The 26,214-nt window shown below is 44.6% G+C and overlaps 1 protein-coding gene across 2 annotated transcripts; it reads right to left on the bottom strand.

Annotated features, from left to right (window-relative positions):
- Positions 1-15: 15 nt before the first annotated feature.
- LOC133395325 (very-long-chain (3R)-3-hydroxyacyl-CoA dehydratase-like) lies at positions 16-26,015 on the bottom strand. Of its 2 annotated transcripts, XM_061664106.1 has the most exons (11): positions 25,843-26,015; positions 21,042-21,084; positions 20,760-20,833; positions 10,784-10,948; positions 10,380-10,431; positions 10,173-10,283; positions 4,942-5,069; positions 4,703-4,815; positions 4,527-4,633; positions 4,313-4,444; positions 16-3,789 (listed from the first exon to the last, which is right to left on the bottom strand). In XM_061664106.1, the coding sequence occupies exons 1-11, from the start codon at positions 25,921-25,923 to the stop codon at positions 3,713-3,715; spliced, it is 1,083 nt and encodes a 360-aa protein (XP_061520090.1). In that variant the 5' UTR covers positions 25,924-26,015; the 3' UTR covers positions 16-3,712. The 2 variants fall into 2 exon arrangements, with proteins under 2 accessions (XP_061520090.1, XP_061520092.1); XM_061664108.1 differs by lacking the exons at positions 20,760-20,833; positions 21,042-21,084; positions 25,843-26,015 and adding an exon at positions 13,706-13,761.
- Positions 26,016-26,214: the final 199 nt, after the last annotated feature.

Genomic DNA, 26,214 nt, shown 5'->3' on the forward strand with positions numbered 1-26,214 from the left:
GTGAGAATAAGCGGTGTGGCCTGTAGACTTTGTATTATTTTCATTTTAAAGAGTTTTGGTTCGCCATCGAATCCAAATAATCATCAAGTCCGAACTCTGAAATGTACTTAAGTACAAGAGAATAATCTTTTACTGTCAATTATACACACTATTAATTTGGATGACTTGGGAATAAAGTGGCCACTCACAAATTAGTTTTTTTTTCTCTTTTATTAGCTTTACTGCATGCTAAAATCTGACAGGATCATCAGGACTGAGCACATCTGGCATAAGCAAAACAAAACAACAAAAATGCCAAATTATACACCTTATCTGTACTTTTTTTTTTTTTTTTTTTCCCAGATGAGACAGAAAAATTTAACGGCAGAAGGTTAGGCTGGCACAAGACAGCGCATTTACCACGAATCAGTCATTCAACGTTATTAACTATCCATGGCCATGGGGAATATCTTGCATCTCAATATCTGTTGCATCATTGTTGTTTATACTTCTCCTCCAGTCCGTTTTTTTTTTTTTTTTTTTTTTTATAATAGTCCCAGAGATTTCAATCAATCAAGAGCTCAACTGCAGTTGGCTGTGCCTCTCTCTGTCTTTTTTTACGTTGTCGCATCATCCTCTTAGGTTGGGAAAAAAGAAACAAGCCTATTTGGACAAAGCATGGTGTAGAAAGTCCAGATGTTTTCAAATGTAGGGAGTAAAAGTAAAAGGTCATCAGGAAAATAAATACTCAAGTGAAACACAAAGTATTCATACTTCATTACGTCCTACTACTCTTGAACAGTGGAATAAGGTCATGCAGTCGTTGTGACGGACTGAAGGTGAGTCCAGTTCTGTCTACTTCACACAAGCGTGAGGTGGCAGTGCTGCGATATGCTTCCTTTGGTTACATTTACATTCAGCAATGTTGAGTCTGACTAACTGAATATACTGAATAAATTCATTTGTTTCATCCATCCGTCTATCCAGCTTCCGTATTCCAAGCAGGCGGACTGGAGCCTATCCGAGCAGACTTTGGGTGAGAAGCAGGGTACACGCATACAATGCTACAGAAAATTGGTTGTCATAACAACAGCTGATGGTGACCCCCACCCCCCAAAAAAAGATTAGCATATTAGTGTATATGATATTTTTTTGTATCAGTATAAATACAAACTTTAAAGCATATTTAAACACTATACCTTATCATAATACATCTTTTTGGTTTCATAAAGAAATGGAGAACAGCATCCTATGAGCAAGACAGAACGCACAAACATCTGTTTTTTTCAAATCAATTTCTGACCATCTAACCTTTAGTTTACAGCTCTACTTTGTTTTCTTTGGAAAACGCAACTACTTCCTAAATGACTTTTTTTATTTTAGTTTCCCAAGAATAAAAGATAATACAAACAGCATTCAACAACCAAAACACCTAACTGTTACTCAGGGTAAAACACATAACAAAAAGTAAAATCTTAATTTAATATGAATAAATATTACACAAAATAAAGGCTCAGCATATATAAAAAATATTAACATTTCTTATGGTTGACAACAACGAGTGTCATAATGGAAATGCTGTGTTGACAAAGTTGAAATCTGCAAGCGCCCCATCCTTTTCTGTTGCAGTTATTAGCAACCGTGCTACCAGCCTCTTCGGGCCGATCCGATCAATGACATCGTTGATCTGCTCCGCAAAAGACATTTACTCCGCGTCGCCATCATGTACGGTATGTTTGAATCCAAAAGCTAGTTTATTTTTAGCCTTGACACGTGTCTTTTGACATAGTACTGTAAATATCTGGCCGCCAAAAAAGTTATTTAAAAAAAAAAAAAAAAAAAAAAAACACGTCGGCGGTGTGAGACAGACAACACATCTGAAACAGACAACATGTAATGCCCGGATCAGACTACAAGACAAATTTGGTCTTTCACGATTTCAGACTACTGCAAAATCTTGTATTCTAATACCACCGCATCCCTTCTTTTACGATCACTGGGCTTTATCTTGTCAACTCAAACGCGACCGGATACGCTCGTTTCCACGGCCACGACAACAACAATCGATCGCGTTGTGTGTATTATAAGAACTAAATGGGGATAAACATGTGTTTGTGGTCACCGGTGCTCGGGAGAGGACTTTAATTCAAGGATTGCTTGAGGTATATTCACATACTTTTAATACGATACGGCTCGCAAGCAGACAACAAAACGTTATGTAGCCTAGCAAGCTAGTGCTAGCACTAACGGTTGTACCGGCGTTCTGTCGAATCATGCTCTAAAGTTCCGGTGGTGTGAAGTAATGTAACCTTTATGGAGCCAAGGCACATATTTTACAATTGAAAAATCACACGGCACACCAACCAAAATGTTACAAAAATTGGATACATGAATTACTGTATGTACTTCCTGCCATCTAATAGAAGAGCAATTATTTGTTCTGTCTGTCACTATGCCTCACTGACATAAATAGATGAACAAAAATGTATTTCTTCTCAACAATTTTTCGAGCAATTAAGTAAATGAACAAGTCATTTAAATAGACCCATTGCTCCATCTTGTGATCAGACCGGTGATCGGTTATCGTTTTTTTTTTTTAAAACTCGGTGACCCCAAAACCCCGATCGTGTAAAGCCTACTCTTTACCAATTCATTTATGCCGGTGATGGAGGGTTCAACCTGCCAGCTTTCTTTTACAAGATGACAGAAGTATCGCTCGTCTCACAGACCGAAGAGCCGAAAAATGATCATGTACGCCAAATAGGCAAAAAAAAACAAAACAAAAAACAAAAAAAGAATTACTGGATATTTTCTTGAATGTAAATAATACTATAATAAATTTGCACATAAGTGGTGCACAGGTGTGCATGTACATTGAAAATACTAAAAGCACACCAGATTCATGTGTCACTGCGTGCCGAGAACTTTACATTTTGTTTTTGGTGGTGGATGGGGGGACGCCACCAGTAGTGTTGTGTCGTTCGCGGACGACTTGTTCAAAAGACTGAATCTGTTGAGTAAACGTACTGATTGGAATCCCTTCATGAACAGATTTGTTCCTTTCTTAGTTCAGTTGAGCTCAGCTGCGTGTGCCACACAAGAAACTCAGCCGCAAACGGCACCACTTGTGAGGTGGCGACGGTGGCTCATGAGCGCGGAGGGACTACGATGACGTCTTTAAAGGAAACTGGTCTGTGGAGCATAAAATACTGCGGGCTGCTGTCCAAGACAACTGAGCCATATCAGCTGATTGCACAGTCTCGTACTGTAATATAAGAATAAAAAATAAAAATAGTGTGTATCCACCGCAAGAAAATCACACATATCTGGATTCGTCTTTAAAAGATCGGTCTCATCATGCTGGTCTCACGTAAATCAATTCATCTTTGAAATTTTACACACATGCCTACTTTAAGTTCATACAGTGATGTTGGTGGGTAAGGCAAAAGCCTTGCACCAACAACCTCTGATGCCCCTTTGAGAACGAGATCAAAATAGTTATGCACCTCCCTGACTATAATTACGCTTACCTCTCTCATAGAAAACAATAAACAAAACATGAGCCAGTCAAACAATTACCTGTAGAGTGGAAATCTAAATAGAGGCATGTAGGAAACACCAAATTAAAATAAAACGCCATATAAAACATCCAGGCAAAGGAGGAATAAGGAAAGGAGTATGTATCAATGACAAAAAGAAACAAATATTGCAGCTCATCATATGAGCTGCTTCATTAGTGAACTTTCCTTTTCCTTGATCGGTAACGTCTCCTCCTCTGCTTGTATAGATATCGGAAATTGATGAAGAGTCCTGAGGAAGAAAAGAAACGCTGGTCAATATTTATTTAATGTTTATTCATTTATTTAAACACAAAGCACAATAAGAACAAATAATCCCAGAAATGCAATTAATCCATCCATCCATCCATTTGATTCGCACACACATTCAGACCTGCGAGCAATTTAGAGTCTTCAATTAACCTACCACGCTTTTGGGATGTGGGAGGAAACCGGAGTGCCCGAAGAAAAGCCACGCAGGCACGGGGAGAACATACAAACTCCACACAGGCGGGGACGGGGATTGAACCCCGGTCCTCAGAACTGTGAGGCAGACGCTCTAAGCAGTCTTTCCCCGTGCCACGCAATTGATACAACATAACGTAAATGCAATTTGTTGTTGTTGTTTTTAAAAGGAGATTCTATTATGGGAAAACTTCAGGAGTGTCATACGTTACCAATTGCTGTATGAGAGAAAAATCACATTAATTCACTCAGTCATTAAATCAGCAGAAACAACAATGGGTAAAGATGCAAGTGTGCGGTTGCTGCCTTACCCAAGAACAGGAGAACCAGGTAGAGCTGCAGAGTATATGAGAAGCTGAAGTAGTGTCCCAGCAGTGCAGGCAGAGGGAGGCTGAACAGCTGTGTTGCATCGAAGATGGGGAGGGACTGGATCACAGCAGCCGCTACACAAATCCATAGAAAGACAAGCTGTCACCAACACATAAAATGTACTGTATTACCTTTACTCCTTACAGGGGCAATTACCTTCAGCCACAACCCCAAGTGGGTACAGTGGGATCCAAAGGCTGTATCTGAGCCATGTCAACAGCTTCCACTCCGTGCCAATGCAGGCCAGCATGTAGAAAGGGTACCTAACAATGAGAAGCTGAATCAGCCAAAGACAGCCATCATCGTCATCAGCAGCAGTGTTGATAGCTTACCTGAAGACTTCAATGGTGCTCCACAGGTAGAACACGAAGAAGACGACAGGTTTTTTCTGCATCTCTTCCAAGCAGCCAAAGATGACAAATAAAATGACATTCCTCCCTGCTACCTGTGACATGGTAAAAATAGATGTGTCTTTCATTCGTCCAAGACGATCACGAGTGAACATATGGAGAACATGCAATTATGAAGTCAGTAAAACGTCTTATTGAAGATAGGAACAACTTTCCTTTACCTGTATCATGGCGGGGAAAAAGCCAGTTTTGACCAAGCCTAACAAGGGGTTAATCACCTCGAGCACGGCCATCATCTGACAGAAGTACATCACATCAGCTGTGACGTGGAAGGTATCATAAAATGAATCTGTGGAGAAGTAAGGAGAAAGGAGAAGGAAGAGGAACAAACCGCTATAATGAAACAGCACATTGCATGAGGTATTAAGCATAATCATAATTAGTAATCATTGCCATTTGCAAGACAAATCCCCACTGTCTCCTTGTGTTTCGGTTCACTTTAAATAAGAACAAAATGTGTAAAGAGAGTCCATCAGTGTTTCCTTGACCATTTTGTTGTTTTCATGTTAATGAACATACACAATGCACTGATGCGAATTATGTTTGCAATTAAAATCTAGCCAAAATAGTGGTCTAGTATTCACTCAAGTTCAAAAGCCTATCATGAGAACAAATGCATTACTACTGTTCTATTTAAGGCCCCTTAAACGAGATTCCCCTTTCCGATGTTTTATAGTTAGTGTTTAAGAATTGCGTTTCCTCCTCGTCACCCTGCTGACCTATGACTGCGCACCGACATACAGCTCCAACCTCTTCATCAAGTTTGCAGACGACACAGCTGTGGTGGTTAGGGTTGTTTGATGTTGCTGGTCCAGGAGAGGTCCTCAGTGACGTGCACTCCCAGGAACTTGGTGCTGGGCCCCCTCTCCACCGCAGCACCGTTGATGTTCAGGGGAGGGGAGCATGTTGGGAGTGCACTCTCCTGAAGTTCACAACAATTTCCTTGGCCGTAGCCACGCTCAGCGAGAGATTGTTGTCCAGGCGCCAGGCGGCTCATCTCACTCCTGGAGTCTGTCTCATCCCCGTTGCTGATAAGACCTACCACAGTTGTTGTCTGCAAACTTGATGAAGAGGTTGGAGCTGTGTATCGGTGTGCAGTCATAGGTCAGCAGGATGAAGAGTAGCGGGTTCAACACACATCCTTGAGGAGCCCCCGTGTTCAGGGTAATGGTGCTGGATGTTTTGCTGCCGAACCGTATTGCCTGCGGTCTCCCTGTCAGAAAGTCCAGTAGCCAGTTGCACATTGAAGTGTTGAGACCCAGCTGGTCCAGTTTGCGAATCAGTTGTCGGGGGATGATGGTATTGAATGCTGAGCTGAAGTCTATCAACAGCATTCTGACATGAGTCCTTAGAGTCCAGGTGTGTGAGGGCAGAGTGGAGGGTGGTGTAGATGGGGGTGACTTGATGTGGTGCATGACTAGCCGCTTGAAGCACTTCATCAGGATGGGAGTGAGCGCTACTGGACGGTAGTGATTGAAACAGGAGGGAAACGACTTCTTCGGGACCGGGATGATGGTGGTGGCTTTGAAGCACGCAGGGACAACAGCCTGACTCAAGGAGGTGTTGAAGATGTCCGTGAAGACATCTGTAAGTTCAGCTGTACAGCCCCTCAGAACACGACCAGGTATGTCATCTGGGCCCGGGGCTGTACGTGCGTTGATCTTGCCAAGGGATCTTCTCAAGCTGTCCCGGGTCAGTGTCAGCACATGGTCACCAGGAGAGGGTGCAGAATGGTGTCCAGGTGTGCTGTTGTGTGTCTCAAAGCGAGCAAAGAAGTTGTTTCGCTCATTCAGCAGGGAGGTGTCACAGGTCTGTGGTGAGGATTTGTAGTCCGTAATGATCTGAATACCTCCCCACAGCCTCCTGGTGTTACTGCTGTTACTGAAGCGGTGGGCGAACCTCCTACAGTACTCCCTCTTGGCCTACCTGATGCCACGGGACATCCCCAGATCTAAAAGCAGCGTTACGGACCTTCAATAGTCTGTAGACCGCCGTTGTAAGCCATGACTTCTGATTAGCATGAACAGTGATGTACTTAGTTGTGGTGACATCATCCATGCACTTGCTAATGTAGGCGGTAACAGTCTCTGTGTACTCCTGAAGGTCAGTGATGGAGTTGTCAGTGGCAGCCTGTTTTAACATGGTCCAGTCTGTGGTGGCAAAACAGTTTGGAAGTGCCTCTAGGGAGCTTTCTGACCACACCTGTAACCGTTTCCTAACTGGTTGCGTGACTTTAACCAGTGGTCTGTAAGCTGGCATTAGCATTACAGTGAGGTGGTCTGAGGCACTGAGGTGGGGGAGTGGAAGGGCCTTGTAGGCTCCTCTCAGAGGGGTAAAAACGTTGTCCAGAGTGTTATTTCCCTGTGTTGGAAATTGAATGCTGTTATACTAGTTATAGGAGATATATCTTAGGAATTGTCGTATAAACCATACAATATAATTCTTATGTTATCAATTCTTTTAGTATTCCTGGATTTAGTATTTAGTATGAGATTGCTTACACTCGTGGTCCAACAGTAACCTTGAAAAAACATTATAGTTTGTGCAACATGTTCGCAGTGTGTGTCTTTGGATAAGTGTGGGGGGGGGGGGGGGGGGGGGGGGACAAATAAAAATAAATAAACACTAATCAAGCAAGTCAAGTCGAGTCACCACTAAATTTCAAACAAGTCGAGTCAAATCATGACTTGATTTAATGATTTGACGCGACTTGTTTGAAAGAATGACAGGCACAGCAAATAAATCAAGTAATACAAGCTTGCTCCAATCGCAACATATATTGGAGTGGTAATAATTTATTTTCCCCATAAATCATAACACAAAAAAGGTATTCACACCTTATGAATGAACAACAACTGAGATTATGAGTGATTGCTTTGAATTGTTTTAAAGTTATATTTCAAACAATTTAACTGAACTTTATTTCTGAACAAACTATGCTTTGTACCTTTTGGTGAAGCCTTGTAACTCTTCTTAAGAGAACACAATGAAGCAAAAGCCAAGACTGTTTTCTGTTGGTCAAATATAATTACATGTGAACTTAATGAGCTCATGCAGAATGACAGAGATTTATAATTAAGGGAATAATACATGACATAAAAATGTTGCCATCCTTCAAAAAAAAAAACAAAAAAAAAACATTTGAACAAACTCTGCATTCCATTTCTCTCCTCTACTTTAATTAAAACACTTAATCGGGTTTGTCAATTTATTTAGAAGCACTGACTCAGAACAATTGTCATTAGATTAAACGTTATGTTTCATATGCTGTGGTCTCAATTTTAAAAACATAGTGCAGAGAGCTTTATCAAAACGCCGACACAACAGATGACATTTTGATGGTGACACTTAAAAACGTTCACTCGCATGACAATTATATTCACACGCAGCCACTCATAATTTGTACTGTACTTTGTAATAGTGGAACGCACTTTTGTCAACGATTGCGATTGTCGTGACCGTAATGCAAAGTGATCCGTAATGCACTTCTAACGCACCTGGCATCTTTTAGCCCTTTCGTCATGCCCGCAAACGTCTCCGCAACTGTTTTCTTTTTATTAAATCTCCACAACGCTAGCAACACCGCTTCACTTCTGCATTCAGCGTTTAGCATTATATTTTAGGGGCTACTTTCTGTTCTAGCATGAGCTAGAGAGACAGAAAGAGAAAAGGAGATACTTTTGCATGCCTACGAACCGAGACGAAAGGTTCAGACAATTATCATAAAGTGTTACTTAGCTGTACTGAAACGTTCAAAATCAGAGGATTTTTATTTTTAATCTTCCCAAACCAGTCTATGAATCTTATGTTTGACGAGCTGGCGAAACTGTTAAATTAGCTTACCTGTCTTTGTGAGTTTTGTAGTGACGGATGAAGGTGGTGCGAGTTGCAAGCCATGCAGGCTGCCATCCTCTTTTCGCAGACTTCATCGACAACATAATCCTTGAATCCAAAATTGTATTATCTTTGGAGCTCCTTCCATCGTTGTTCATGAAGGTGACTACGTCACACTGGCAAGTGCGCAACAACGCAGACTGTGTTGCCATATTGACGCGAATGACCCACCCAAAATGTTTCTTACTTTCAAAATAAAAAGGCAAACTCTCAATTCAAATGCAGATTTCCAACTCGAAACAAGATGACTTGTCAAGTCATGTAGTTCAAGTCAAAGTCAAGTCTTTCTGAAGTATTTGCCAAGCAAGTTGCAAGTCATAAAACTGGCAATTCGACTTGACTCGAATCAAGTCATTTGACTCGAGTCCCCCCCATCTCTGGAATGAGGTACTTCAGCTTCCTCGAGTCCTAATACATTCCACAAACATGTATGGTAGGTTCATTGGCAACTCGAAATTGCTCATAGATGTGAATGTGAGTATCCTCATTGTTTCGTGACAAGTGCAGCGTTCCCCTTCTCCCGCCCCAAAGTCACCCATGGCCCTGAACAGGATAAATGGTATAAAATGGATGAATGTTCCCCCTCCGGTTGTGAATTGTAATTTACTTTGAGCCTACTGTATGGGAACAAGACAAACTAGACTACTACTAACATTCTCCTATAATTTAAGCAAAAATAGGGCTTGTGCCAGCACTGAGCAGGTTCAGTTGGACAGGGGTATGTCAAATGTTATATGTTTTGTTTTAATCTGATATTATGAATGACAGAGGCACAGCACAGCAAATAAATACAACTTGGAAGGAGATTGACCTTATCATGTTACAAAAACATTCAGAACACTAATTAGAAAACAGAATGGTGTTCAATCAGACATAAACATAAAGAAAAGCATTTGCGCAAACACTTATGCACCAACAATTCTAGGTCCGACCACCACTGAGGATTTGTTCACGGCACTGGGGTAAAATCATGCACTCGACCTCTCGCCATTGCAGCAAGGCCCTGAGGCTCAGCCCACCCCCAAGCTAGGTGAGCCCCCAGGGTAGGGCTAGGCATGGGGGAGAAAGCCCCAAATCATGGCTACCGTGCCACCATCTCCAAAAGGGGACTTGGCACCTCAGACATGCCAGCTCTAATCTAGTGACAAGACCCACCACCTATGTAATTAGTGTATTTTCCATCCAGTCACAATTGCCAAGTCCCAGATTGGCAAACATGATCTTCAGGAATCTACCTGTGAATACCGCATAAAGAGTATATATATATATATATATATATATGCATGATTAATGCATTCAAATTGGGAATGTAGGTTGGGAGCAGTAGTGCAACACAGAAGGCCATGGCAACCCTTGGACCGCTAACCTACACCGCAACACTGACCACCACCACTAAACCAAACTTAACATTGTTAAGCTATGTCACATAGTCAATTTGAAGGTGCAATACGTTTGAGTCTCTGTCGACTTTGCCCTCTGTTGGCAGTGCATTACAAACCTTGACCAAGAATGAAGAGCCGTACGGTCATGTGGACAAAGATCCAGGAGAATCCAAGGAACTGCACCAGATTGTACATAAATAAGTAGCCTTTCTTCAGGCCGAGGTGGACTATGGAAGAAGAATGAAGTGAAAAGAAAGTGATGACAACTATCATGTCTGATCGTTTTTGATTCGTATGCGGGTGAAATTTTAATCTGGACTCACGGTCTTTCTGAATTCTTGACTCCACATGTATCTTCTTGATCTGTTCTTCCTCCTGAAAGATAACAAACCATTATGTTACATATTAACATTTTATTATTCCAGAAATTAATGAGAATGTCTGACTACAGGATTTTTTTTTTGTCGAGCTACTGTTTTAAGGCTATACTTAAAAACATTGAAGTAAAACCTCACAATATATTCTGAATAGTAAATATTGTAGCACTTGGAACGTTTTTCTGCTAAAGATGATGGTCTACATCTCATGGTGAAGACAAAGACAACTTTAAAGATGCCAAGAGCAGTATTTCTGTCACTGAGGGATATCCAGACTTTGTTAAGAAAGAGGGATTTTCTGATGAAGGAATGTTAGATGTTGAAAAGCAGCCCAGCCCTTCATTTTAAACCTTAGCCTGAAGCTCCTTCTCAGCATCAGACTCATCCAGCCAGCGGTTGAAGTCTGGAGCCAGAAATAGAGGCTTCTTCTCCTGTAGCGTCAGACGGTCCCACCAGCGCTCTTCCTGCTTCTTGATTTTGATGTCAACCTGATGCTGTGTTGACTTGTGTTCAATCTGAATGGAACACAGTGATGAAAGAACAACATGGGTAAGACATCAAATGTCCTCATCAGGGATTATGTTAGGCAGCATCACATGCATTTGGCATCTTGGTTATGATACACCAATACGTTCAGTGAAAGCACACTGACTGACCTCATGGTGTACATACAAAGACATCAAAACAAGCATTATACAATGACCATAAATCACAACAGTACCTGTATACAGTAACTAGTCAATCTAACCACTATCTCAAATGAATGATCCGACACTATCAGTCATGATTCTTAAATAGTACTAAAAAGGTAAAAATTTGAAGTAGTTTGTTAAGCAACCGCAACCAAAAAGACATAATTTTGATTCAACAAAAATAAGCTGCAAATAAGTAAAGGGAAGGAATCTTTTAAGTTACCGTATTTTCCGCACCATAAGGCGCACCGGATTGTAAGGCGCAGTTTCAATGACTGGGTCTATTTCTGTACTTAAGCCATACATAAGGCAAACCGTATTATTCGGCGCATGCTAAAACAAGGTAACGGAAGCAAAACAGTGAGTTTGGTTGAACTTTATTCTACTACGCATTTAAAAATACTCTCACATTATTTTTTGATCAATCTTTTGTCACAAATCCATCAAAGTCCTCATCTCCTGTATGTGAATTGAATAGCTGGGCAATTTCGCCATCAAACATGCCGGGTTCCCTCTCGTCATTGTCAGTCTCGTTGCCAGGTGGCTGTTCAGCAATGATGCCGGCTTTCGCGAAAGCTTGGACAACAGTCAAAGCAGATACCTTCGCCCAGGCATTCACAAGCCATTCACATATGGCGGCGTAACTCGCCCGGCACTGCCTCCCAGGTGTCTTCGCCGTCTCTCGTCCGTCGCTCCCACGCCGCTCGCAACTTCACTTTGAACGCCCTGTTTTCACCAATGTGCAGCGGTTGGAGTTCTTTTGTTAATTCTCCAGGAATGATGGCAAGCTCCGAATTAATTTGCTTCACTTGGTTTTTCACAGTAGCGGTGATATGGGTGTGCAATGGAGTCTCCTGCTTCCTCTACTTCCGAACCATAGATTCATTGATTTTGAATTCTCTCGCGGCTGCTCTATTTCCATTTACAACCGCATAACTGATAGCCTGTAGTTTGAATTGTGCCTCGTAAGCAAGTCTCTTCGCTGATGCCATTTTCGGGGGTCCTTAGCCAAACAAATGTTTAGCAGCATACAGGTAGTACAGCATACCTACCGTAGGCGTGGCGGAGGTAAGCGTACGTACTGTACGTAGCTTAACGTAATGTTCTCTAATTGGTTTATCGCTGCCAGCGTACATAGTGTACGTATTACGTCCCTAGGTCGGCGGGAAATGGTCCGACAGGCAATCAAGCGGAGTGCTTACCAAAATCGCACAACATTTTTACAGATTTTGGAACTCAGTGCATACATAAGGCGCACTGGGTGAAAATGCGCACCGTCGATTTTTGAGAAAATTAAAGGCGTTTAAGTGCGCCTTATAGTGCGGAAAATAAGGTAGTTGATTTCTATTTCACCCCTGCTGACCGACAGAAGGCAGGGCTGAAAGTACTGAATACTCGCTTGTATGCATACAAAAAGGTATTGTGTTTATTGTAAAATTTAGCCTGGTGTTGTCACCCAGGCTACTCGGCCCTGCCTCCTATTTTCTCCATTTCACCTCCTTTTTGCTGGCGAAGGTGGCATTTGCATCCCCTATCCCAGCTTATGGCGTTGAGACTTCTCGAAGCAAGCCACCGATGGGGTGTCCCAACTCTGCTGTGTTTATAACTTTGAATGGTGGCCTTTGCTGGGGACAGTAGCGTCCACGCCCCCTCTCTCGGCATAGGTTGTTGCGGCTTTTCATTGTGAGCCGCTTGCGGTACATAGTTCCCACGCGTGCCACAACTTAACTCTTTTGTCTGCCGCGACGTAACTGTTGCACCCAGGCTGCTCGACTGGTTTTGTTCATTCCTCATCTGCTGGTGTGATCATAAATATGAACATTAGAGCACCAGCGCGCAGTAGCAGTCGTGCCTACGTGGCGGCCATCTTGGGTAGGTTGTCGTTACCATGGAAGGCAATGCATGGACATTGAAAATAAGTCGTAACTTGCTTGTTTTTTTGTTTTTGTTTTTTAAATAGATTTTCGTGGGGTTTGCTGTTGTGTCAACACTGATGCGTATGCTATCAGTACGCAACGTTTGAATATACAGAGTGCAAGACACAATGCATATCTGTGGGTGTGATTGTCACCGCACATCCTGCTGGATGGCTCTTGACCGTCCGCTTGGCCTGGTATTAGCACTCAGGCTGCCCGACCCTGCCATGCTTATTTATCCCATCTCTATGGAGTTTGGGTGACATTCGTTCACCTGTCCTCGGCTTTTTGACACTTCTTGTTGTCTATTCGGTGGGTTTCATTAGCTGTTGTTCATAGCCTTCGCTGGTGAGGGCGGTGACCACGTACCCTCGCCCAGGCTGCGCCGTTGTGTTTCTCATAGTGATCCGCGGGTAGGGTTGTTACCGCCCATACCACAGGCCTAGCGTTGGCGCTCATGCTGCTCGACTCTACTATGTTTAGTCTATCTATTGAGTTTAGGTGGCTTTCGCACACCTTTCTCCAGCTTGTTGACTCTTTTTGTTTGTTCGGTGGAGTTCTGCGTTATGGAGTCATGGACTTTGATGACATGGTTGATGTTCGCATGCTCTCTCCAAGCCTACGGCATTTCGGCTTTTCAGTGAGCTGCAGGTAAACTAGTTACCGTAGGTGCCATGGAATGGTTGTTTGTCGTCTATCCTGTTGACATGGCGTTGGCGTCCGGGCTGCTTTGGTGCCCGAGCTACAGACCCTTTCAAAAAAAAAAAATGGAATATCATGGAAAGGTTTATTTATTTCCATAATTCCATTCAAAAAGTTAAAAGTTCATAGATTATAGATTCAGGGCACATAATTCAAACAATTTCAAGTATTTATTTGTTTATTTTTACGCAATTTGGCCTTCCAGCTCATAAAACCCACGAAATCAGGAATTTAAAAAATTACAAGAAATTACCATTTACTTCTCAGTTTTTGTAGAAAAAAAGAAAGAAATTAGGGTCTCAATAAATATGTGACACCAAAATACAACATATGGTACTTTCAAACCGATGTTAATCTTCAATACTTGGTTGGGAATCCCTTTGTTTTCACTGCCTCGATGCGCCGTGTCATTGAGGCAATCAGCAGTTATGGAAGCTCAGATTTCCTTGATGCTTGCTGTCAGTTCGTCTTTGATTTTGGGTCTGGTGACCCTCATTTTCCTCTTGATAATACCCCATAGATTCTCAATGAAAACTAAACTTTTCCTGTTTTATGAGTTGGCTTGCCAGTCAAGCACTGTGATGGCATGGGCATCAAACCAGGTTTTGGTGCTATTGGCGGTATGGGCAGGGGCCAGGTCTTGCTGGAAGATGAAATCTGCATCTCCATACAGATCCTCAGCAGAAGGAATCATGAAGTCCTCTAAAACATTCTGGTAGCCTGTTGTGGTGACCTTGGACTTAAGAAAGTTTACCAACACCTGCACTGGACATTGCACCCCAAATCATGATCAACTGTGGATATTTCACACTGGACCTCAAGCACCTTGGGTTCTGTTCTTCACCCGTCTTCCTCCAAACCCCTGGACCTCGATTTCCCAAATGAAAAGCACACTTTACTTTCATCGAAAAAGAGGACCTCGGACCACTGGCCGACAGTCCAGTCCTCCTCCTCCTTGGCCCAGTTGAGACGTTTCCTATGTTGGCTCAGGCTCAGAAGTGGCTTGACCTGAGGAACCAGACAGTTGTAGCCCATCTCCTGGAAGCGTCTGAATATGGTGTTTTTTTAATCTGAAACTGTTTCTAGATCTCTGCTAGATTCTAGAATCTTCTCTGTTGGATAATCCGCTGAAACCCACGGTCATCTCTTTTTGCTGGTGCATCTTCTTCTGCCACATTCTTTTCCTTCCATTAGAGTTTCCATTGATATGCTTGGATACAGCACCTTGTGAACAGCCAGCCTCCTTAGCTATGAACCTTTGTGGCTTTCCCATCCTATGGAGGGTATCAATGATGGTCTACTGGCCAGTTGTCAAGTCTGCAGTCTTCCCCATATTGAACCCAACTAAGACAATTGAACCATACTGAAGCAATTTAATGACACCTGGGGAAACCTGTGCAGGTTCTTTGAGTTTAGGAGGTGATTAGTGTGTGACACTCAGTTTAAAACATTTATGGCCTGCAAAATTTGGGCTGATTTCTTCACAGTATTCAAATTGTTTGAATTCCTGGGTTTTATGAGCTGGAAGCCCAAATTATGTAAAAATAAACAAATAAATACTTGATTTTTTTTTTTTAATTGTGGGCCCTGAATTTATAATCTATGAAAGTTTAACTTTTTGAATGGAATTAGCGAAATTAACTTCCATCCATCCATCCATTTTCTGAGCCGCTTCTCCTCACGAGGGTCGCGGGCGTGCTGGAGCCTATCACAGCTATCATCGGGCAGGGTACACCCTGAACTGTTTGCCAGCCAATCGCAGGGCACATACAAACAAACAACCATTCGCACTCACATTCACACCTACGGGCAATTTAGAGTCTCCAATTCATGCATGTTTTTGGGATGTGGGAGGAAACCGGAGTGCCCGGAGAAAACCCACGCAGGCACGGGGAGAACATGCAAACTCCACACAGGCGGGGCCATATTTGAACCTGGGTCCTCAGAACTGTGAGGCTGACGCTCTAACCAGTCAGAATCAGAAACAGAATCAGAATCATCTTTATTTGCCAAGTGTGTCCAAAACACAAGGAATTTGTCTCCGATAGTTGGAGCCGCTCTAGTACAATAGACAGTCAATTTACAGAACACTTTGGAGACATAAAGACATTGACAAAAACAATTGTGCAAAAAGATGCAGAGTCCTCTAGCACTTAGAGCAGTTCGAATGACTAATATTGCAATAGTCCGGTACAATGACCATTGTGCAAAGGGCGCCAAGACTTCAAGGAGATGTATGCGGTTTAAAGTGACGAGTAGTGCGATCATCTGGGACAATGTCGGTTGTGCAAATGTTACAGATACTCCTCAATCAGTGTGCAAATGGAGCAGATGCTACTCTGGCATGAGTGGCCAGTATATGCAAATAGTGCAGCATGGCGAGACAACTACAGTGAGTGCACGAGTAATACATAATTGGCCCCACAGAAATGTGACAACGAACTCAAGTCAAAAAATTGCCAGCATGTTGTAATGGAATTGTAGGTTTGGTGTTTAAGAAGTTGATCGCAAGAGGGAAGAAGCTGTTGGAATGTCTGCTAGTTCTAGTTTGCGTTGATCGGTAGCGCCGACCTGAGGGAAGGAGCTGGAAGAGCTGGTGACCGGGGTGCAGACGGTCCGAGAGGATTTTGCACACCCTTGTCTTAGTTCTGGCAGCGTGCAAGTCCTCAATGGTGGGTAGGGGGGTGCCAACAATTTTTTCAGCAGTTTTTATTGTCTGTTGCAGTCGCAGTTTGTCCTTTTTTGTGGTCGCACCAAACCAGACTGTAATGGAAGAACACAGGACTGATTCGATGACTGCTGTGTAGAACTGTCTCAGCAGCTCCGGTGGCAGGCCGTGCTTTCTCAGAAGCCGCAGGAAGTACATCCTCTGCTGGGCCTTTTTGAGGACGGAGTTGATGTTGGTCGCCCACTTCAGGTCCTGAGAGATTGTAATTCCCAGGAACTTGAAGGTCTCGACGGTTGACACAAGGCAGCTGGACAACGTGAGGGGCAGCTGTGGCGAAGGATCCCTCCTGAAGTCCACGATCATCTCTACCGTCTTGAGCGTGTTCAGCTCCAGGTTGTGTCGGCCGCACCACAGCTCCAGCCGCTCCGCTTCCTGTCGATATGCAGACTCGTCACCGTCCTTGATGAGGCCGATGACAGTGGTGTCATCTGCAAACTTCCGGAGCTTGACAGTCGGGTTCGCTGAGGTGCAGTCGTTCGTGTAGAGAGAGAAGAGCAGCGGAGAGAGGACACAACCTTGGGGCGCCCCAGTGCTGATGCTGCATGTGGATGAGGTGGCCTCCCCCAGCCTGACCTGCTGTGTCCTGCCCGTCAGAAAGCTGTAAATCCACTGGCAGATGGCAGGTGAGACGCTGAGCTGGAGAAGATCGGTTGAAAGGAGTGCAGGGATGATGGTGTTGAACGCTGAGCTGAAGTCCACGAACAGGATCCTCGCGTAGGTCCCTGCACTGTCGAGGTGTTCTAGGATGAAGTGCAGTCCCATGTTGACTGCATCATCCGCAGACCTGTTCGCTTGGTAGGCAAACTGCAGGGGGTCCAGCAGGGGACCTGTGACACTCTTGAGGTGGTCCAGCACGAGACGTTCAAAGGACTTCATGACCACAGATGTCAAAGCGACAGGCCTGTAGTCATTCAGACCAGAGATTGCAGGTTTCTTGGGGACTGGAATGATGGTGGAGCATTTGAAACAGGATGGAACTTCGCACATTTCCAAAGATCTGTTGAAGATCTGAGTGAAGACTGGAGCGAGCTGGTCCGCGCAGACTTTGAGGTAGGATGGGGACACATGGTCCGGTCCTGCCGCTTTGTTAATCTTCTGTTGTTTGAAGATGCGTCTCACATCCTGTTCATGGATGGTTAACGCAGAAGTCAGAGGTGTGGTTGTGGTCGCGGGTGCGGCCGGGTGGGTGTGTGGAGTGAAACTGTCCTTTTCAAATCTGCAATAGAAGGTATTCAAGTCGTTGGCTAGTGTGCTATTGTTCTCAGCTTGGGGGGATTGTCGGTTGTAATTAGTCAGCGATTGGAATGCATGCCAGACTGATTTTGAGTCGTTCGCGCTAAACTGTTTTTCCAACTTTGCTGCATAGATCCTCTTTGCAATGTTAATTTCTTTAGTCAGCTGGTTTCTAGATCGATTATACAGGGCCCTGTCCCCGCTCTGATATGCATCTTCCTTAGCTTGGCGAAGCTGCTTAAGTTTAGCAGTGAACCCCGGCTTGAATGTCCGAAATGATTTTGTTGGTTCACAAACCTCTTCACAGAAACTGATATAGGATGTGACAGTGTCCGTATATTCATCCAGGCTTCCAGCTGAATTTTCAAAGACACTCCAGTCTGTGCAGTCTAAACAGCTTTGAAGTTCCATCTTGGCTTCATTGGTCCACTTTTTGACTGTTTTCACTGTAGGCTTCGCACATTTAAGTTCTTGCTTGTACGTCGGTATGAAGTGAATTAAGCAGTGATCAGACGAGCCCAGGGCTGCACGAGGTATAGCACGGTATGCGTTTTTTACCGTAGTGTAGCAGTGGTCTAAAGTATTATTTTCCCTGGTAGGACAGTCAATGTGCTGCTTGTATTTAGGGAGTTCGTGGTTGAGTTTAGCTTTGTTAAAGTCCCCGAGAATAATGAGGGGTGAGTCCGGGTGTTTTTTTTTCAATTTCGTTGACTTGTTTGGCGAGCGTTAGCAATGCGGCGTTCGTGTTAGTTTGCGGTGTAATATAGACTCCAGCCAGTATAAACGATGCAAACTCATGTGGCGAGTAGAATGGTTTACAGTTCAAAAACAGCGACTCCAAATGCGGGCTGCAGTGTGTGCTGAGCACCGTGACGTCCGTAATAAGTATCCCCACACCTGCTGGTGCCTCTCACTGTGGGCAACTCCAGAGTGAAAGAGAGTCCAACCCCTCTCGAGAGGAGTGGTGCCAAAGCCCAAGCCGTGTGTTTAGGCGAGCCCGGCTATATCTAGTTGGAACTTCTCAACCTCACACACCGGCTCGGGATCCTTCCCTGCCAGAGAGGTGACATTCCACGTCCCTAGAGCCAGCTTCTGTAGCCTGGGATCAGATCGCCAAGGTCCCCTCCTTCGGCCACCACCCAGCTCAGACTGCACCCGACCCCTATGGCCCCTCCCACAGGTGGTGAGCCCATGGGAACGGGGACCCATGTTACCCTTTCGGGCCGTGCTTGGCTGGGCCCAGTGGGTCCAGGCCCGGCCACCAGGCGCTCACCTTCGAGCCCCACCTCCATGCCTGGCTCCAGAGGGGGTCCTGGTGAACCGCGTCCGGGCAAGGGAACCCTACATCCATTTGTTTTATTCATCATAGGGGTTTTTGGAGCCATGCTTACTATGGTCCCTCACCTAGGACCTGTTTCCCATGGGTTACCCTACCAGGGGCGTGAAGCAACAGACAACTTAATTCCGAGGATCATTTGGACACACAAACCCCTCCACCACGATAAGGTGACTGCTTAAGGAGGGGGCATTTTCAGTCTCGGTCTGAAATTCTTTTATCTCTGAAACATCCCGTCCAAGACAGGATGTTGTGATGATGTAATGAGAAATTGCGACCAGCATCGCCTGACTGGATAAATGGACACGCATTTGGGTTCACCTAAAGACTATAGCATAATCATGATTATAATTTTTTACATCATCACCCAGCCCAAGTGTAGCATCCCTTCCCCCCTTCACATTGCGCAGGCGCGCAAGAGCTGCGAAGCAAACGCAAACAAACATGTCAGATCAAATTGCACTCACCATAAATAAATTGAAAGATTTACAGCTAACCTACCATGAATGTTTTTGCAATGTGGCAGAAAACCCACGCAGGCACTGGGAGAACATGCAAACTCCACACAGGCGAGGCCGGATTTCAACCCAGGTCCTCAGTAGTGTGAGGCGAATGTGCTAACCGGTCCTCCACCGTGCCGCCCCATGAATGCAATTGCACTAATTATTTCTTAAAGGGACCTAAATAATACAGTATAAAGACACTAAATATGAAATAATCACAAAAACCTTACGTATTATATCATGAATATACGGGGCCACCACTCAAAAAAGCTTTATGTTGCACCCTTGAAAAGCTAATATTTCTTGCTTGAAGGAGATATATTGTGTGTTTTTTTTCACAACTCAAAACAGGTCCTCAGTGTCCTAATAACACAGCTGTGACAAACGCCCCCACCCCAATCAAAGAATTGTCACATAGTAAAAGAAACTAACGTAGATGTTAGCTAATGCTAATCTGTGCAATCAACAAAAATCAACGCAGCTCTGCTTATCCTGCTATCACCCTAAAATTATTTAAACATATCACTCCACTCCCTCTTTTAGTTCTTGTTTGTTTCTGGGGGTTTCTCCCTTCAGTCTCCTCTTCAGGAGGTAAAATGCATGCTCTATTTGGTTAAGGTCCGGTGATTGACTTGCCCAGTCTAAGACCTTCCACTTTCCCCCCCCTGATGAAGTCCTTTGTTGTGTTGGCAGTGTGTTTTGGGTCACTGTCTTGTTGCATGATGAAGCGTCTCCGTATTACAAACAAACAAGAACTGAACACGGCTGCAGTAAAGGCCTGGAACAGCATTTCAAGTGAAGAAGGCAACAGTGTGGTGAAGTCACTGGGTCGCAGGCTTGATGCAGTTATTGCAAGTAAGGGTTATGTGACCAAATATTAAATGTTATTCACTTTTAGTTAATCATGTCTGTTCCAATAATTTTTCTCACTTAAAAAGTGGGTAGCTTCAAACAAAAGGTACTCTGTCCTGAGTTGTTTAACACATCTAGATGTAAATACCATGAAATGAATATATTCATATTCATCTTTCAATCTGAAAACCCAAATGTCTTCAGTATACACCAAAAACAAAGGAATTGACCTTGACCTTGCCGTTCCAATACTTTTGGAGGGGACTGTACTTGGCACAGCTGGACTGGTAAATGGACAGACAGAAAGACAGCTATAGTAAAGTACAATTAGCTGGAACTAAAAAATAATGAAAAAAGACAATACCTTAGGTCTGATGGTTTCCAAGAACTCTAAACTAAACTTGTATTCATTATCTCCTCTAGCTCCATGTCCTAGTGCTGTGGAAAACAATAACATTATGAATTGGAATATATATATAGAATATATGATTTGATCAATTTGATGCTGCAGTTAGTCTCTACTAAATTGAAGAATTAAGACGTACTGTACACTAAGATACTGTACATTGACTACTAGCCACCTAGCATTTTGTTTCTTTAGATAGTGTAAAGACATTTGCAAAGATACAAAAACACACACACAAACCTCTGAACTGAATTGTGTTGTTTTGCAGGTTGATTTCAAGATTCTGAAACAGAAAACAGAAAAGACAATAAAATCAGACTTTCACCCCTATATAATGTTATTGTGTATTAATACTCATTTTATTGAGGTGTAACATATAGAGTATTGTTAAATATTCCCCCAGATTGGATGCTAGGTACATTTCAAGCAATGACATAACTCTCTCTCATAACTCTTCTTGTCCCTCACCAGGGACAGGACCTTGTCATTTCCTCAGCATGTTGTAGAAGAAATCATTTTAAAATGTTAGTTATGTTACTAAATCCTGATCATCGGCCGCCATTTTCTTTCCATTTCACTATGCCCGGATTTCCCGAAGCGAAACGGCAACAGAAGACATGTAAATTATCCATCCATCCATCCATTTTCTTGATATCCTATTATCCTCACTATAGGGTCGTGGATGTCCAAACTTGAATTCAGCGGCGGTCCACCAAAATCGCGTTTGTCATTGTTTCGCGCAAGGTAATCCTTGTTCTACTGGCCAATGACGTTGTCTTTACCACATCGTTTTTGAAATTTTCAATTCAGATGAGATTGACTGTGACTGTGGTTCTGGCAAAGATGAAAATGTTCCTCGATTTTGGCATCCAAAATCAAATGTTCATAGAATTTTGACATGATTGAAAGGTACAGTGACGTGATGATCTATTATAATGCTTTTTTTTCTGTTAAGTTTGATGTAAATCTGTCAATTAGCGTTGTCTCGACATGATCCGGAATAAGATGGCTTGAGCGGACACCGCCATTGGAGAAATTTGAAAATGTCCTCTTTAAACGTCACATTTGTGTCTCAACTAGTAAGAAACATACGGGCATTTTTCAACCAAACAGTCAAGGTTTCGGTCAAATATTTCCTCATGACTTAGACTAATTTCTGTACAAGTCGATTTCGTACAATTTGCAAGATAAAAAGTGGCATGAAATATAAAATCCTTAATCATTATTCAACTCTTACAAACTGGGGCTCACAACCAAGGCCATGACCCGCAGCACCTCAACCCGAAAATACAAAAGACCAGTGCAACAAATACGACACTGGCTGATCTGATGAGCAAAAATGTTGCATAAACGTAAGCGTAGCAATAGAGGAAGAGATCGGGTCGCAGGGGCAGCAGTCGCGAGGGGATCCCGAGGCATTCCCAGGCCAGCCGAGACACAGTCTCTCGAGCATGTCCTGGGTCATCCCCGCGGTCTCCTCCCGGTGGGACGTGTCCGGGAGGCATTCTAATCAGATGCCCGAGCCCCCTCATCTGGCTCCTCTCAATGCGGAGGAGCAGCGGCTCTACACTGAGGCCCTCCGGATGACCGAGCTTCTCACCCTATTTCTAAGGGAGAGTCCGGACACCCTGCGGAGGAAACTCATTTCGGCCGCATTTATCCGGGATCTTGTTCTTTCGGTCATGACCCACAGCTCGTGACTATAGGTGAGGGAAGGAATGTAGACTGACCAGTAAATTGATAGCTTCACCTTTCGGTTTTGGTCATTCTGGACTACATCAGACCGATAAAAATTCCACATCACTGCTGACGCTGCACCGATCCGCCTGTCGATCTCCCGTTCCATTCTTCCCTCACTCGTGAACAAGACCCCAAGATACTTGAACTCCTCCACTTGGGGCAGGATCTCATCCCTGACCTGGAGAGGGCCCTACACCCTTTTACGACTGAGGACCATGGTCTCAGATTTGGAGGTGCTGATTCTCATCCCAGCCCCTTTACACTCGGCTGCGAACTGCTCCAGTGAGAGTTGGAGATCACGGTTTGATGAAGCCAACAGAACCAAATCAGAGCAAAGATGCAATACTGAGGCCACCAAACCGGACTCACGCTATGCCTCGGCTGTGCCTAGAAATTCTGCCCATAAACGTTATGAACAGAATTGGTGACAAAGGGCAGCCTTGGCGGAGTCCAACCCTCACCGGAAACGAGTCCGACTTGCTGCCGGCAATGCAGACCAAACTGTGACACTGGTCGTACAGGGACCGAACAGCCCGGCACCCCATACTCCCGAAGCACCCCCCACAGAACTCCCCGAGGGACACGGTCGAACGCCTTTTCAAAGTCCACAAAACGCATGTAGACTGGTTTTGCGAACTCCCATGCACCCTCAAGGACCCTGCCGAGGGTGTAGAGCTGGTCCACTGTTCCATGGCCAGGACGAAAACCACACTGCTCCTCCTGAATCTGAGATTAGAGTTCCCCACGGTCCCTCCTCTCCAGCACCCCTGAATAGACCTTACCAGGGAGCCTGAGGAGTGTGATCCCCCTGTGGTTGGAACACACCCTGCGTGCCCCCTTTTTAAAAAGAGGGACTAGCACCCCAGTCTGCCAATCCAGAGGCACTGTCCCCGATGTCAATGCGATGTTGCAGAGGCGTGTCAACCAGGACAGCCCCACAACATCCAGAGCCTTTAGGAACTCCGGGCTAACCACCTCAGTGACCTCAACCTCAGAGATAGGAGAGCCCGCCTCAGAGACCCCAGACTGTGCTTCATCATGGGAAGGCGTGTCGGTGGAATTGAGGAGGTCTTCGAAGTATTCTCCCCACCGGCTCACCGAACTCCTCACACGTCAAGAGTTTTTTCCTCATCAACCACCAAAGCTGACACGACCGATCTTCAAACTGCGACCTAAGGTGTCGTGGTGCCAAGTGCACGTGTGAACACCCTTATGCTTGAACATGGTGTTCGTTATGGACAATCCGTGGTGCGCACAGAAGTCCAGTAACAGGATACCACTCGCGTTCTGATCGGGGGGCCGTTCCTCCCAATCACACCCCTCCAGGTCTCACTGTCATTGCCCACGTGAGCATTGAAGTCCCCCAGCAGAACGGTGGAGTCCCCAGCGGGAGCGCTCTCCAGCACCCCCTCCAAGGACTCCAAAAAGGATGGGTACTCTGAACTGCTGTTTGGTGCATAGGCACAAACAACAGTCAGGACCCGTCTCCCCACCCGAAGGCGGAGGGAGGCTACCCTCTCGTCCACCGATAAGTATACCCACACCTGCTCGGCGCCTCTCAGCGTGGGCAACTCCAGAGTCGAAGAGAATCCAACCCCTCTCAAGAGGACTGGTACCAGAGCCCAAGCTGTGTGTGGAGGTGAGCCCGACTATATCTAGTCGTAACTTCTCAACCTCGCACACCTGCTCCAGCTCCCTGCCAGAGAGGTGACATTCCACGTCCCCAGAGCCAGCTTCTGTAGCCGGAGATCGGATCGCCAAGGTCCCCGCCTTCGGTCACCGCCCAGTTCACAATGCACCCGACCACTATGGCCCCTCCCACAGGTGGTGGGCCCATGGGCAGGGGGACCCACGTTACCCTTTCAGGCTGTGGGTGCAGGCCCAGCCACCAGGCGCTCGCCTTCGAGCCCCACCTCCAGGCCTGGCTCCAGAGGGGGGCCCCGGTGACCCGCGTCCGGGCAAGGAAAACGCAATCCAATAATGTTTCTCATCATAGCCGTGCTTTGTCTTGTCCCTCACCTAGGACCTGTTTGTCATGAGTGACCCTGCCAGGGGCATAAAGCCCCAGACAACTTAGCACCTAGGATCATTGGAACACACAAACCCCTCCACCACGATAAGGTGACGGTTCAAGGAGCTTATTGCTTTTGTTTTTGTTCATCTAAATGTAAACACAAGTAGTGCGCCGTTGCCGTCACAGTAACGACGACCTTCCCAAAATGGCCACCACGTAGGCACGACAATCAGCCGGGCTGGCATATCTCGTGTTAATACCTATGAATACCAACAGAAGATGTTGTGTGAGGTCCTGTGACTTTCTTGTGTTGTTTGATTGGTGAACTAGACTTAAACATCACTAGCGCTTAAATTGGATTGGCACAAACAGCGCCTGATTGCGGAAGTGGGAGTCACAGTCGCGCGCACGAAATTGTTGATAATTAAGCAATAATTGATAGATAAAAGTTGTGAGTGACACTTGGATTATAGTAACGGAGTAAAAGTAACGTTACTTATTAATAGCAGAAGCGGCGGAAGTGTTTTTTCTGGACTCGTCAACTTCTGTGACTTATCCAAAGCGAGGTCCCGAGCGCACAGGCGGAACCTCAGGCGAATGCGCGCGCATATTCGTCCGCCACAGAGTAATGTTCACAATTACATCTGTGTGTGGATGGTGGATGTGTGGAATGGAGCTAGCTGCCAGCATTCAAGGAGTACGAAACAGCCTATGACAAACCCCCCACTCCAGGAAAAACTCATCGGATCTATACGATTCAATGGGCTATTTTGAGTTCTAAACGGCGAATTTCGCCGAAAGGCGACTGATTTGTATATATGCTCCAATGACTTCCTCTATTTTGATTTGAATTTTTTAGTGACACACCTAAAAAACACTTGTAGAGATCTACGTATAGAAATAAAGTATTGTGTATTGACATTTATCTGTTTCCTACCTTGTTAAATCGTTGTTGATAATATTTGTGAGCATACACTTTAGTGTAATTTGAAGAAACTTGTGATAAAACTGGTAGCCCTTTGCATTGATCAGCACCAAAGATGTCACTCTTGCAGTTTCGAAAAGGTCGGTAACACCTGCTTTATAAAGGACAACCTTTGCGTGACCTTAAATGCTATACCCGTAATTCAATTCGCGAAGAAAACCGCTTTAATTATGCATGCAGTCAGTATAGCGAGAGCAAGTTAGCCAGACGTTGGACATTCGCCAGGGGCCAAGCATGTAACTGTAGTGTGACCACGATTAGGCTGAAGGCTAAGCAGATGGACGTAGTGGGACGTATTTTACCTTGGTATCGCTGAGCTCCACCCGGAGATAGATCTCTCCGTGCCGCTGCGCCCAGTAAACGTGAGGTGTGAGGATCTGCATTGCAACCGAGTTTCCTCTGATATCTACGTGCCACAATAACTTCCCAAGAGAGCGAACCTGCCCACCAAAGCGCCACACAGCGATGGAACATACTTCCGGGAAGAGGAAGTATGTTCAATTACAAAAGTAAAGGTTCATGTAGCTAGTTAGATTTCAAAATAAAACGGCAATAGAGGCGAAGCAAATTATTCATCCATCATCCCATCCATTTTCTTGATAACCGCTTATCCTAATAATGAGTTTACAGTTGCAAACTAACATCATAACGATAGACAATGCATTAACAACTTT

This window comes from Phycodurus eques, chromosome 2 (assembly GCF_024500275.1).
Source record: "Phycodurus eques isolate BA_2022a chromosome 2, UOR_Pequ_1.1, whole genome shotgun sequence".
Lineage (NCBI taxonomy): Eukaryota > Metazoa > Chordata > Actinopteri > Syngnathiformes > Syngnathidae > Phycodurus > Phycodurus eques.

Coding starts and splice junctions, on each gene's coding strand:
- LOC133395325 (XM_061664106.1), bottom strand. CDS start 25,923: ATGCAGATCCTCACACCTCACGTTTACTGGGCGCAGCGGCACGGAGAG. Junction 10,949..20,759: donor TGGAAACCATCAGACCTAAG/GTATTGTCTTTT, acceptor TGTTCCATTCAG/ATTGAACACAAGTCAACACA. Junction 4,816..4,941: donor TTTTCCCCGCCATGATACAG/GTAAAGGAAAGT, acceptor ACCATGTCACAG/GTAGCAGGGAGGAATGTCAT.